This window comes from Danio rerio, chromosome 22 (genome assembly GCF_049306965.1).
Source record: "Danio rerio strain Tuebingen ecotype United States chromosome 22, GRCz12tu, whole genome shotgun sequence".
Taxonomy (NCBI): Eukaryota; Metazoa; Chordata; class Actinopteri; order Cypriniformes; family Danionidae; genus Danio; species Danio rerio.
In genome coordinates, this window is record NC_133197.1 from 14,170,774 (window position 1) to 14,185,916 (window position 15,143).

A 15,143-nucleotide genomic window follows, 5' to 3' on the forward strand; every position below is an offset into this window, starting at 1 on the left:
AAGGGCATTTTCTATCCAAGACTAAAAAGGGCATGTGCACTGCACAGGTTGAGCCCTATGTGTGCACGTGCCTGCAAGTTGGGGAATACGACTAATAACAGTCATGGGGACTGCAGAAACACAGCACACTGTTCAGATTGATGCAGACATTGACTTGTACCGCAAAGAGATCTCTATCTCACTCATGGTTTGTCCTCTCAAGTGGGGGAAAGACAATGCACAACGTTACCCCACTGCTGTCAACATGGGCCAAGTCATATCTCTCTTGTCCCAGAATCCTCAGTCCCAAATGAGAGGGGTTTTTTCTGTTGCAGGGGACATTGTAAATACCCAGAGATACCAGCTTTTACCAGATTATAGTTATATGATCATTTTCCTTTAAACCCATCTCTATCTAAGTGAGTGATTAAATGTTAAATGTGATGAGTTTTTAACAATACTAAATTGAAACTTTATTTTTTTACATGGTTTAATAATTTTTTGTTATTAAAATTGAAGTTCCTGTTTCAAAGCTAACAGATAGATGGCTAATTTGTATGTCATTGACACTTTTGGCACTTTTTTGGGAGTATTTTCAAAAGTTTTTTTTTTTCCTGTAAATGATTCAATAAATACCGTACCGTGACATTCATACCGAGGTATTACCGTACCGTGAAATTCTGATACCGTTACATCCCTAGTGTCCTGAAGATGATTGAAGCTCTAATAGGTTTTCATTTTTTTTTAGGGTGTGGACTAACTCATTAGATGCTCAAGTCAAAGTGATCTCATAAAAAAAATTATAATAATTTTTTCCACCAAATTTTGGTCAAGACCTGCACTGCTATCAGCACTTTCTTGTTATTATATGTATCCATGTAACATGAAATTTGCTTAAAATGCACTGCTTTTATACCAGACCTTAAATGCTCCTTGCATAAATAAGAGCTCCATTTCTTCACCAACGAAAAGCTGAAAAAAGAGCTTCCTAACTTACGGTCGGTCACAAACAAACTGTGGTCTTGTCCGGGATAAAAAAAACAGAACTGATGCTTTCATTAATAATGAAGCTTTTATTGTTAAACTGGGAATAGTTGGTATTGGGCGACGGAGTGGCGCAGTAGGTAATGCTGTCGCGTCACAGCAAGAAGGTCACTGGTTCGAGCCTTGACTGTGCCAGTTGGCGTATCTGTGTAGAGTTTGCATGCTCTCCCTGCGTTTGCGTAGGTTTCCTCCGGGTGTTCTGGTTTCCCCCACAGTTCAAAGACATCCGGTACAGGTGAATTGGGTGGACTAAATTGTCCATAGTGTATGAGTGTGAATGATTGTGTATGGATGTGTTGCATGGGATGGGTTGCAGCTAGAAGGGCATCTGCTGCGTAAAACATATGCTGGATAAGTTGGCGGTTCATTCCGCTGTGGCGACCCCAGATTAATAAAAGGACTAAGCCGAAAAGAAAATGAATGAATGAATAGTTGGTATTGTGGTCATGATATGATCTTTATACATGCATATAAGTCTATCAAGTGACTTTCTTTATTTTTTTAACCCAAATTTTGGTCAAAACTTGCACTGCTTCCAGTGTTTTTATGTGGTAAGTTACATGTTTTTTATTATTTGATTCCACGTGACATGGAGTTTTGTAAAATTTGCTGCCTTTTATACCAGACCTTAAATACTTCTTCCATAAATAAGTGCTCCATTTCTTCACCCACAAAAAGCTGAAGAGAGTTTCCTAACTTATGGTCGGTCACAATCAAACGGGAGGGCTCGTCCGGGATGAAAAAGCAGAACTGATGCTTTTGTTAATGATGTAGCGATCGTTTAAGCGGAAATACTGTCCACTCTTTCACTTTCATTGTTTAACTGGGAGCAGTTGGTATTGTGGTCATAATATGACCTTTATGTATGGAAATAAGTCAATCAAGTGACTTTTTATATTAATTTTACAGTAAATTAAATTTTTGGTTAAAACTTGCACTGCAACTAGTGTTTTCATGTGGTATGTTGCATTTTCTTGATTATTTGAGTCTGTGTGACATGAAAGTTAGTGAAATTTACTGATAGTAGCATTTTCATGCTACTCACTGCATTTGGTTGATTTTTTTCAATGTGGAATTTGAAGTGAATATTCAAAAAAACCTTAGGAACTACATTAAAAACAGAAAATGAGGCACATTTGCTATTAATCAAAGCATTTGTCATGAGAATTTGCAGCTTGCAATGCCAAAAATCGCCAACAATGTCGCTCAATCACTCCCATTATCATCTTTTTTCCTTCAACGTTCGATGAAAATAATCGCACAGTGGATTTATATAGCCTTCAGTTTCAACATTGAGAATAACTTTATCACCTTACTTCAATGCCTTTACAGACACTCTACCCCCTCTCTCTCTTTTCTCTGAACTACAGCACACTATCATAAATCAGTTCAAGATCCAAAGTTCAATCAAGCTTAATGAGCCATTATGGCTCGATATTAAACATAACGAGCTCTGGCGGCCCAGCAGGGCAAGGCTGGCACACTATGCCCGTTTTCTGCCCTGAGTAATATACACAAGGGCATTGATGGAGAGAAATATGTAGACAGACATGCACACACACACACGTTAGACTGTGTCAGTGCATCTCTGGCTCATTTTATAAAAGAAATCCCACTTATCCTTAAAGCAAGACAAGAAAATGCACCTGTTCGTTTTGAGATTTGAGGCTTTTTATAAAGTTTTTTTTTTTCAGTCTAATGTAAAGACGATACCTAAAATGCTCTTGTAAGTGGTTCTTTTGTAGCACTTAATCTATTTGCGTCTGCAGATTTCAACTGCGATACATTTTTGTAAAGGCTGTTTTCTAAAAAATAAATGTTTTCTCTTATAGTGACCCATAAATCTCATCTTCAACAGCTTTAAAAACACCAAACTGCACAGTTTTGTTCGTATCTCAATTCGGAAGGTTTTTAGAGAGGGAATTTTTCATTCATAGTTTCCCTAATTATATAAAACAGTTTATTCTTTTGTTTTTGTGGGGGTATTTTCTGAATTATGAAGTCCTCATAATAGACTATGAAATGCTAGAAAGAAAAAGAAGATTTTGAACATATCTGCAAAGTCTTCGCAATCAAAAACTGCCCGAGCACAGAGGTGACAGGAATCAAATTCACCCAGGGGCAAAGTGATATTTGCATATGTCGATTTGGGCAATTTTAGATGATTTCAAGAGTAATTCAACAGAAACGCACAGAGATATTCATAGATGTACCTTGAGGTCGCTTCCATTGAGGCGCATTCTGTTGATTCTGCGTCCGCTGGGTCTGCTAGTGTCAATCCAATAGATCAACTCTTTCCTGGAGTCAAAGTCTAGAGAGATGACATTACTGAGTCCCTGCAGAGACGCAGACAAAGAGAAAGAGATAGGTGAAGTGTAAGATTGACAGATGGGATCTTAAAGAGAAAAAAAGAGGATTTTTTTTTTCAAACAGAAATGCATTCACGTTTCACATTAAGAATACTTATTAAATATTACATTTCCACAAATTGGAAATATTACATCTTTAATATTACATATAGAAAAATTGGCCCTGGTTTTGCAGTCTAGGGTAAAACCACAAAACCAGGGTAAATTTTTGAAAGTTAAGATTTCTGATTTAAACGCTGAATAAATATGTTTACAATTGATTTATGGCTTATTAGGTTAGGGCAATACTTGGCAGAGATGCATCAATTTGAAAATACATGAAATGTGAGGGTTAAAAAAATCTAAATATTGATAAAATTGTTCTTAGCAAAGCATCATCTCAATTAAAAATCAAGTTTTTATATATTTACAGTAGGAGATTTACAAAATGTCTTCATGGAGCAAGATCTTTACTATATTCCAATAATTATATATTCTAATAATCTAATACTTTTTGCCATAAAATTAAAAATCTCCTATGACTTTAAAAATAGTTTTTTGGCTATTCCCCAAAATACACCCATAAAGCATAATGCTGCGTTCACATGAGATGCGGAAAAAGCATCAAGCTTGTGATTTACATGTTAAGTCAACACAAAGATGTGAATAGATATCGTGAGGCATGCAACACGCGAATGAGGCGACTCGCATGAATGAAGTGGCACAAGTTGAGCATTTGGCGCAATTGACCCGCGAATCCCTCGAGTTAGAAAATCAGAACTTCAGCAGATATGGCGGCATGTTAACCAATTACGAACTTTCTCTTGTAGGAGAGTGATTATGGCGTAGCACTTGTTGTTTGTGTCCTGGGGGGAAATCCTCCTGCCGACACCGGACAACAGTTCATCAAACTGGGCTCGGCTCAGTCGGAAGCACCGCTGAAAGCTTTCATCATCCAGGTATATTTTCTGGAGGAGTTTATGAGTTCACAGAGCTGGGTGCACCCCATAATTGATCTAGTGGACTCAGGCACGGCTTCAAACAAATCAACGCTGTTTTTCAGTCTTCCTAAAGCACATAAACACAGCTATTCTCTCAATAAAATCCACGTTAGCCATTTAGTAATGAAACTAGAGTGACCAGGCAGACAGAAGCCTCGTCCATGACACATATCCGCATCTATTGTGAGGTGAATTTGACGCGCGAATGAAGCGAGTAAACTCAAAATGTTCACTTGTCTATTTATAAGTGAATAGCACGATTTATCTGCGCATACCGCGTCCGGTGTATACACAGCATTAGACCATTTTTGTGGTTCGGGGTCACATATGTTTTATACAAAAACAAAATAATAATAATAATAATAATAATAATAATAACTAATTAAAAATAATAACCAATGAAATATCAAAATAAATATATGTTTAAAATAATGCAAAATTACTATTATTTAACATAAAACATAAATAAAACAAAATATTTGTTTGGCCACACACAATTTTAAGGTGTATCTACCTTTAGTTTAGTTTGAATGTTTTTTATGCTATAATATAGGCAGTAAAATAAAATAAATACAGAAAGTGATAAAATGATTGCGATACGAAATATTGCGACCCAACAAGTTCCATAATCAACATTATCCCTATTTGTAAAACCACATCTCCTACAGCTGAAGCCTAAAGGCTCACAAGAGGGGGCCCTTGATTAGTTGACGAATTAGTTTGCGTCATGATGCAGATAACGCCTCTTTGCATTAAGCTTTCGATTTAGTCTCAAGGTGAACAGATGTCCTGTTTTTCCCCAGGAATGTGCCTGAAGAAAATACACGGTTTAGGTCTAACTGAACAAGTAAGAAAGCAAACTTTTAAATGAATGAATTTCCCCTTTTATAAGAAATGACAGCAATAATCCAAGCAATACAACATTGGCGCTGGCTTTCATCAGACAGTATTTATGAAGAAAAAAACAAAAAAACATGCTAACCTGCTGTAATTGATTGACTCAAGACCAAATAGAAAATTAGAAGCATGGATTTTAAAGATCTAAAATATCTTTAAAATCCATGCTTCTAATTTTCTATTTGGTCTTGAGTTCTAGAATTTGGTTCTAGAATTTCTGCTCAGCTAAAGTTTAAAGTATTTATTGTAAAGCACTCATTCAGGTTTTGCAAATATGTGTTCATTATTTTTTTATTTCTGAATTTGTCAGCGTGTTGTAACATTTTAATAATGAGAATTAATTTTGTTTGCTTGTACGCCTACTTTAGTAAATTAGAAAATATTTATAATAATTAAATATAAATCAATTGGAAAATTTTATTATATAATAATTTAGCAAATTAATAATATTAATAATAGCAAAAAAGCAACTTTTGTTTGCTATAGCCTCACGGCCCAATATGTTCTTAATCCTGTCCTGCAGCACAAAACCACCTATATTAAAACACACTCTTTTCCTTTCCATATGCACCAGGCACCTTTTTATAAGCACCCTATACTTATAATATGCAATTCTTTTATTCTTAACTGTCACTATGGATAAAAGTATCTGATAAATTAATAGTAAATTAAAAATATAAATGTAAGATATAATAAAAGTTTTTTCTGAAGCATCTTATCAGATTTAAAACAATAACCCCAACAACAAACATCACATTGCACTCAAGTCAACTAACCCATTACAGCACTTCTACGATACCTTTCGTTTATTATTTTCAAGACGTCGGCTCCGGAATGAGCGCGACATCCTGTGTCTGACAGACGCTTCCCATCATGCTTTGCTCAGACCTCAGCCAATCACTTTCTCAGTAGGGGTTTTTCACATTCTCCTGTGTGTCTCATTGACTCGAACCCCCCGCCGCGTCCACATCTAATTTGCTGGACCAAACCTTTTAAATCAAACTGATGGAGTTTCTGACTGATGAATCCAGTCAAGCGTGTGGTTTTAACTGCTTCTTCCATGACACACTGCTCAATTTCTTTCACACACGCAAAGCTGAAAGAGATTTTTATAACTTACGGTCGTTTGCAAACAAATGGGGGGCTCGTCCGGGATTAAAAAGCAGAAGTGATGCTTTCGTTAATAATGGAGCAATCGTTTTTTATTAATTTTTATTAATGATCGCTAATTTTACTTACTGGTCAGAAATGACTGAAAGAGCCACTAGTTATACTTCTCATGATCATTTAAGTAGAAACGCTTGATATTCTAGTCACGACACGACCTTTTCATGTGCAAATATTCAATATTTGTGTCAGTCAAGTGTCTGAAACAATGTTTGAGGCTCAGGCTGCTCTTGTGAATTTCTATAAAACATCTCAGGTGGTTCTTGGTGATGTGTTTTCTCCCTTTTTGTTTTTTTTGGATGGTAAATATAACTTTTTAAAGACCATGGCATTAGGTTGACAATTCAAAAATATTTTTTTATTATTGTTTTTATTTTTATTATTAAAATATTGTCTTTATCAAAGGGTTTTTTGAAAAAAACTGTCTCTCTCAAAAAAAAAAAAAAACATCTACTTCTGAATTTATTAAATATTATCTTTAAATTTGTGCATGCTTTTTGATAGGGGCCTCAGCTGGGAGTTTAAGATCCTAACTTTTTTGTTAATAAAGACTACTGTGATTTCATTGTGAGAAATGATTAAAAGGGCCACAAGTTATACTCTCCATGGCATTTTAACCAGAAATACTTCAAAATCTAGTCACAATATGACCTTTCCATGAGCAAATATGTACTATTTGTGTCGATCAAGGGTCTGAAATGATGTTTGAGGCTCAAGTTGATCCTCAAGGTGGTCCTTGATGCTGTGTTTTTTTCCCTTTTCAATGTTTGGATGATCAATGTAAAATGTCCACATGGTAAAAATCATAGTAACTTGTTGACATTTTAAGACATTTAAAAGAAAATTCTTTTGACAACTTTTTTTTTTTTTTATATTATAAATGCGTTCTGTGAATGAACGTCGCCTCGTGGTTCCATCCCAAAGGGGGAAGAAATCACTTTCGCGAACGCTCACGCTCAATCTGCCCAGTTGGTGGAATGAACTCCCTAACTGCATCAGAACAGCAGAGTCACTCGCTACTTTCAAGAAACGACTAAAAACTCAACTATTTAGTCTCCACTACACTTCCTAATCTGTAATTGCCTCTCTGAATATCACACTAACTGTACAAAAAAAAAAAAAAAAAAAATACTAATACTACTAATACTTCCCTTCTTAGACTTTACAGACCTGAAACTTGCTTATAGCACTTATTCATTGTTGCTCTTGGTTGTGTAAATTGCTTCCTTGTCCTCATTTGTAAGTCGCTTTGGATAAAAGCGTCTGCTAAATGACTAAATGTAAATGTAAATGTAAATAAAATTAATTGTCTATATGGTTGGTGTGGGTGGGGTGGGGGGTTTCTCGTTCAGCATAAAAGAGCTACGAGTTATACTTCTCACGATCATTTAAGAAGAAAAAAAAAACAAAAAACTTGATATTTTAGTCCTAACATGACCTTTCCATGGGCAAATATTTCATATTTGAGTCAGTCAAGTGTCTGAAATGATGTTTGAGGCTCAAGTTGATCTTGTGATTTTTTTGTAAACTTTTTTAAAATATTACAAAAATGTCCATATTATAGGTTTTACAGCAACAACAACAAAAAAATGTGTTGTTGATTATAAATCAACTACACATTTGAATTATTTTTGTTATGTATTTATTTATATAATGGGGGTTGGGGGAGGGGGGTGACTCTTCCGGGATAAAAAAGCTACAAGTTATACTTCTCATGATCATTTAATAAATCATTTAAGAAAAACTTGATATTCTAGTCCCAATATGACCTTTCCATGGGCAAATATTTAACAAGTGTGTCAGTCAAGAGTCTGAAATTATGTTTGAAATTCAAGTTGATCTTGTGAACTTCTATAAAACATCACAAGTGGTTCTTGATGCTGTGTTTCCTCCCTTTTCAATGTTTGGATGGTAAATATAGCTTGTATAAAATATAAAAAAATAAAAGTAACATGTTGATATTTATGATAATTTAATTTGTTTTGTTTACACAACACATTTTTTTATATTGTCAATATCATATGTATAAATTATTTGCTGAACAAAACAAAACAAAACAAAACAAAACAAAACAAAACAAAACAAAACAAAACAAAACAAAACAAAACAAAACAAAACAAAACAATTATTTAAGTTCATTTATAAAAAGGGGACACGTACAGGATTAATGAACTTTATTTTACTGATCAGAAATTAAGATGAAATAGCTATGAGTTTTACTTTTCATTATCATTAAAAATACTTGATATTCTAGTCACAATATGATATTGTCATGGCAAATTAATAAATATTTGTGTCAGTCAAGTGTCTATAATGATATTTCAGGCTCAACTTGATTTTGTAAACTTTTATAAACGCAAGTGGTTCTTAATGTTGTTTTCTCCCCTTTCAAAGTGTGGATGATAAATATAAATTGTTCACATCGCAAAAAACATAGTAATAGGTTGACATTTTAACATTTAATATTTTGACAGCATTTTAAAAACATTTTCTTTTTTATAGGATTTATAGCAATGAAAATTATTTGCTGGTCAAAAAAAAAAAAACAGTTCATATATAAAAAAGGGGGCTCATCCAGGATTAATGAACTTTGCTTTACTGGTCAGAAAGGATTAAAATAACTATGAGTTATACTTTTCATTATCATTTAAGTAGAAATACTTGATATTCTAGTCACAACATAACCTTTTGTGAATATTCAATATTTATGATAGTCGAGGGTCTGTACTGAAGTTTCAGGCTCATGTTTATCTTTTGAATTTCTATAAGACATCACAGGTGGTTCTTGATGTTGTGTTTTCCCTTTTGGGAATTGGGATGGTATGTCTATATTAAGCTTCGTATGCTCATGGCATGTGTGTTTTCATGAAAATAAATAAGTATGGATTTGTAAAAGGAATACGAAGGAACTGGAACATGCTAATGAAGTTTTATCTAAACATCAAGGCATCTAAAGGCACTATAGTGATCATAAAATTGTGATTTTTAACACACTTATAAGTAACACTTATTTTACCTGCTTCAAAAGAGTATAGTTTGATCCATCCAGACTGATCTTTCTGATTTCATGATGGTCGGCAAGGATAAGAAAAGGCTGCTCCGCTGGAAAAAATAAAAATACAGATTTTTATATACACAATTTTTTTTTTTTTATTTATTTATTAATATTGTTGATATATGTTACAATGAGTAGCAATATCTATCTATCTATCTATCTATCTATCTATCTATCTATCTATCTATCTATCTATCTATCTATCTATCTATCTATCTATCTATCTATCTATCTATCTATCTATCTATCTATCTATCTGTCTGTCTGTCTGTCTGTCTGTCTGTCTGTCTGTCTGTCTGTCTGTCTGTCTGTCTGTCTGTCTGTCTGTCTGTCGGTCGGTCGGTCGGTCGGTCGGTCGGTCGGTCGGTCGGTCGGTCGGTCTGTCTGTCTATCTATCTATCTATCTATCCATCCACCCACCCATCCATCCAGGCTCTACAGCAGAAAACATTATACATATATTAATAAATCCTATTATTGTGTTATTTATTTTATTTATTTCACCACAATATGTCTCCTGAAAGCATTCAATGCTGTTATAAACCACAGACACAGTCTAACTTTAATCCAGTGTAACTGTAAATACATTTAAAAAGTACTCTGCATGTCAAAGTATTCGGCTATATGTATACATTGTGGTTTGAAATACTTTGAAAAGCCTTTAAATAAGTGTTTGTGTTGCTGTATGGATTATTCCAGCTGCGAGACACGACTGCAACTTCAGTCTGATGACTTGAAATCGATTTCCTGTGAGCTGCCAACGCTTGAACATCCACTTCCTGTCAAGACCGGGACTTAGACATGCCAATCATACACAAACAGAGCTTTATTACTTCAGTCTGTGTGTGTGTGTGTGTGTGTGTGTGTGTGTGTGTGTGTGTGTGTGTGTGTGTGTGTGTGTGTGCTTCAATGCGAAAAGTACTGTAGATTAATAAAGGCAAATGGTATTATGTTATAGAGATATATTGAATTAGTTGGTAAAACCATGGTAATTTGATATATACTCTGATGAGGAGCAGCGGCTCTAATCTGAGCTCATCCTGGGTGACAGAGCTCCTCACCCTGTCTATAAGAGTGCTCTCAGCCACCCTACAAAGGAAACTCATTTCAATCGCATGTATCCAAGATCCTGTCCTTTCGGTCATGACCCAAAGCTCATGACCATAGGTAATGCCTAGTTCAGACTGCGTGATTTTAGCCCCGATTTTGGCTCGCCGACAGGTTTTGAGAAAGCGCAGACAAATGCCTGAAATCACAGGCAAATCGCTGCTCGTGCACGTGAGTGACAATCACACAGTATGAACTATCAAAGACGCGATCTGAGAGAATCGCCGATGAGTCGCCGATGCCTGTGAGATATTTGGCGTGCTAAATATCTGGAGCTGTCGGCGATTCAAATCAAGCCGTGTGAATTGAGTTTTGACTGAAAATAACATCAGCGATCGCCTACAGCCAATGAGAGAGCAGCTTTCACTTGTGTGTGCGTGTGTGTATACCTGCTGCAGGCTAGCGGGAGGCTGGGGGAGAAGTGAAAAGCGCTCTTTTTCGGTTTATTTGGACCCACGAAATGGAGGGAAAACTAGTGGAGGTTTGACAGGACTCAGGAGCAACCGTGTCTGTTTGACGTTTCATACAGAAAGAAATTAGTTTATAATCAACGTTGAGGAGAAATGGCTAATTCCCTTTAAACCCAGGTGAGCAAACATGTACATGTTCTACCCCATTAAATGCTTCTTTCTCATTATGTAGTTAATAACAAAAGATATACTACATGTTTTTGGCTGTGAGACGTAGTTTGGACGAAGTTGTCGGCGATTCTCCCTATAGTAAAGTCATGCAATGTGAATGTCCATGTCGCCGAACCATCTTGCAGTGTAAACAAAGCAGCGACGAAACGCTAGACCAGATAGTCATGCAGTGTGAAAACATCTGTGACACGACTAGTTTGAAAATCATGCAGTCTGAACTCGGCTTAAGAGTAGGAACATAGCGCCTGGTGGCCGGGTTTTTTCCCACGGAACCCTGCCAGGCTTAGCCTGAAGGAGCGACGTGGGACCATCCTCCTGCGGGCACACCACCTACAGGGGGAGTCGTAAGGGGCTGGTGCATTGTGGAATGGGCGGTGGTCAAAGGTTAGGACATCACAATATATATTGCAGAGAAACAAAATATTGCAATGTCAGATTTTTCCAATATTGTGCAGCCCTAATATTAATACTTTAAAATGTTATCATTAATCATTTTATCTTTAAAGCACAATTCTGATGACTTACTGTCTTTTTAAAAAAACCAAACAACAACATTAACTCAACATGGATATTTTTCTCTTCCTCATTAATTTCCATCTTTAAAGTGTATGAATGTCCAAAAAAAGAAGTATTTTCACAGTAACAAGTCAAAAACGCAATCATAAACACGATTGGCTCAACATTAGCAAGGCCATTTAGCTTCGTTTTGTTCGCATCTGATATTAGTGAACAGGCACTAAATGACTATGAACCTGTGTGTGTTTTTCATACAGTAAATAACCACAGACAACTGCCATATGTCACACTTGGATCCACTCTCAGCCAATAAGAGCTCATCTCCAGCTGATAAACTAATAGTCTTTGAGCTCCTGCAGTTTTTGTCTGAATATAAACCGCAGTATGTGTGTGTGTGTGTGTGTGTGTTTGTGTGTGTGTGTGTGTGTGTGTATGTGTGTGTCGACAGGAGCTCATTCACACCAGTGTGTATGTTGACTAGAAGAGTACCTGAGAGAGACCTGCAGCTGTGGGTGTTGCTGGCGGGCCGCTGGTATCCGTCGGCACACAGGCAGTGGAAGGAGCCGTATGTGTTGACGCACTGCTGACTGCAGGGAAACTGCTCGGAACACTCGTCCACGTCGATGCACATCCTGCCGTCATGTTTCAGACGGAAGCCTGGCCAGCAGGAACACTGGAAGACAGACGACAGAGGGGAGGCTTTATTAGGAATGTATGCATCAATAATAATAATAATAATAATAATAATAATAATAGGTAAAGAAATATTTGTTTGGAAATTTTGGCAAAATATTACTTGTTTAAGTTACATTACATAATATAACATTCCTATTTCAGTATTTGTAAAAAAATATTTTAAGCTTTATTACCAATCATATTGTATTTATTTAAACAAATCAAATAATATCAAATTTATTTTAAAAAAATGTTCTAGATTTATTTTTGGCCTTTTTGGTTTTATTAGATAGGACAATAATCAGACAGGAAGCAAAGTGGGAGAAAGACAGGGTGTTACTGTCAGGAAATGTCCTTGAGCTGGAATTAAATAAAAAAAATAATTAAATAAATAAATAAATAAATAAATAAATAAATAAATAAATAAATAAATAAATAAATAAATAAATAAATAAATAAATAAATAAACAGGAACCATGAGATACATGCATGAAACCATTTTACAGGAACGTAAAAAAAATATATACATATATTTTTTTTTTATATAATGACTTTATTACCAACTTGTGACTATTATTATTATATTTTTAATATTACATGTTACATAATTTATAATGTATTAAATATTTTATAATATATAACATAAAATAAAATGATACAAAAACTGAGAAATTTTAAATGTAAATATAACATATAATTTAAATTTTATTATAAACATACATTTTCAAAAATATATGCATTAATTTGTATATTTACAGTACATACAGTATGCAAATATAATCCTTAATTTTGCATGCAATTAATGGTGATTTTTTATACTAACAAAACAAATTTAAATACAGCTAATTATTAATATTAATATTATTATTATTATTAGTAGTAGTAGTAGTAGTAGTAGTAGTATTGTTATTATTATTATTATTATTATTATTAGTAGTAGTAGTAGTAGTAGTAGTAGTAGTAGTAGTAGTAGTGGTATTATTATTATTATTATTATTATCAACATCAACACCACTACTACTACTACTACTACTACTACTAGTACTAATAATAATAATAATAATAATAATAATAACAAATAATTATAATAAATTACAAAAATACATTTTTGTAAATACATTTTGTCATAAAAATCATATATAAACATGTTTGAAACTGTATTTAGAACATTTAAAATAATTTCTTAAAACAAATTAAAACATTTCCTGTCTGGCATTTGAATGAAATATAACCGTGTCAAATTTACTACACCACTAACAAGAGACTAATAGACAGAAGTGAGCACTGAAACAAATACAATGTTCACCAACTTTCGAGATCATTAGTTCAGTCATTAGTCCCTCCTCTCAAATACCATGTTTACACAAAAATAGTACGGGAACGAACGCTAAAACAGTCAAGAAAAACAAAGTTCTGGTGAGTTTGGAGCCGCTGTGTCCTTGACTGCCTCTTTTTAAAGTCAGTGTGGCTGTCAAAGGACCGGGCCGGTTTTCAGAGCCGTCTGCCAAACAACGCTGTTCGATCTGCCACTCACTCTGTATGTGTGTGTGTATGTGTGTGTGTGTGTGTGTGAGTGTGTGTGTGCGTGTGTGTCATTCTTCCAAGAAAAACACACTCTCTGTCAGTGTTTCTGCCTTAAATGTCATTCTCCTGCTGTTCCCTACCTCGGCTGACTTCTGAAGCGCTAAAAGGCTAGCATATTTGTTAATACCACACATTCAACAGTCGAAAGTTGTAAAACAAATGAAAACGTTATCATAACATTTCCCACACACTTATCGCTGAGAAAACAAACCTCTGCGGAATGTGAAACAACATAATATTACATCAAACGCTTTGTTTGTGCAGAATTTTCCACTATTTTCTAAGCCACTAAAGCATGCTAATGATGTTTAGCAAAAATTTGTTGGAAAAGCAAAACCTTTATTATATATATTTATTTGTACTGTCGCATTCCTTTTTCTTCGTACCAACTCAACAAATTTTCTTAAATGATAAATAGCTAGCATATGCATTTTAGAACAAGTGTGTTTCATACATGACATGTTCTGCAGACTTGAGAGCTTTAGCGCAGATTGATAGCAAAACAACAGGTAAGGATGGCCAGTTTATTTCAAACGTTTGTTGCATGTCTTAATTTAAAATAACAAGTTTTAGGGTCTAAAAATGCAAAATGTAAAATGGCTTGTTATTAAATTAAATTTAATCGTCGTTCACTACCTCAAATGGCTTTTTAAAATGCAAAAAATTCTAAATGTTAGCTTATACAATCAAAGATTTTAATTGTTATTAAAATAAACAAACAATCAAAACTAAATAAATAAATAAATAAATAAAGTGATCTTAACATTTTAGATTTGTTGCTTTGACTAAAGAGTAGGGATGCCGTAAATGTTTTAGCTGATAAAAATTATTTAACATTATAGTATAAATGGAATTTTTGGTAACCATAACATTTTCGAAGATAAAAAGAAAAAGAATGATAAAAAGAAAGCAAACAAACCAAAAATTGATCATAACATTTTCCACAGATTTGGTGATAAAAACTAAATGTAGGGATTAACAGAATTTGTCAAACAATGAAAATTATCGCATAACTAACATTTTCAGTTTTCTGTTATCGTAACATTTTTAGCCAAGTACTATATACCTCTGTAAAAATGTAAAAATGCATGTTATGACATCAAACAAGGTTGTATTTACAGCCATTTAA

General features: G+C 34.4%; 1 protein-coding gene across 3 annotated transcripts in view; it reads right to left on the reverse strand.

The window, feature by feature from the left end:
* Window positions 1–15,143, reverse strand: part of lrp1ba (low density lipoprotein receptor-related protein 1Ba) — a 470,228-nt gene that overhangs the window by 102,815 nt on the left and 352,270 nt on the right. For all 3 annotated transcript variants that reach the window (XM_017353408.4, XM_021469578.3, XM_073937439.1), the window contains 3 exons: window positions 12,245–12,428; window positions 9,453–9,538; window positions 3,237–3,359 (listed from right to left, as the gene is read on the reverse strand). In XM_017353408.4, coding sequence (XP_017208897.1) covers window positions 3,237–3,359; window positions 9,453–9,538; window positions 12,245–12,428 — 393 coding nt within the window. The remainder of the gene's footprint in view (window positions 1–3,236; window positions 3,360–9,452; window positions 9,539–12,244; window positions 12,429–15,143) is intronic.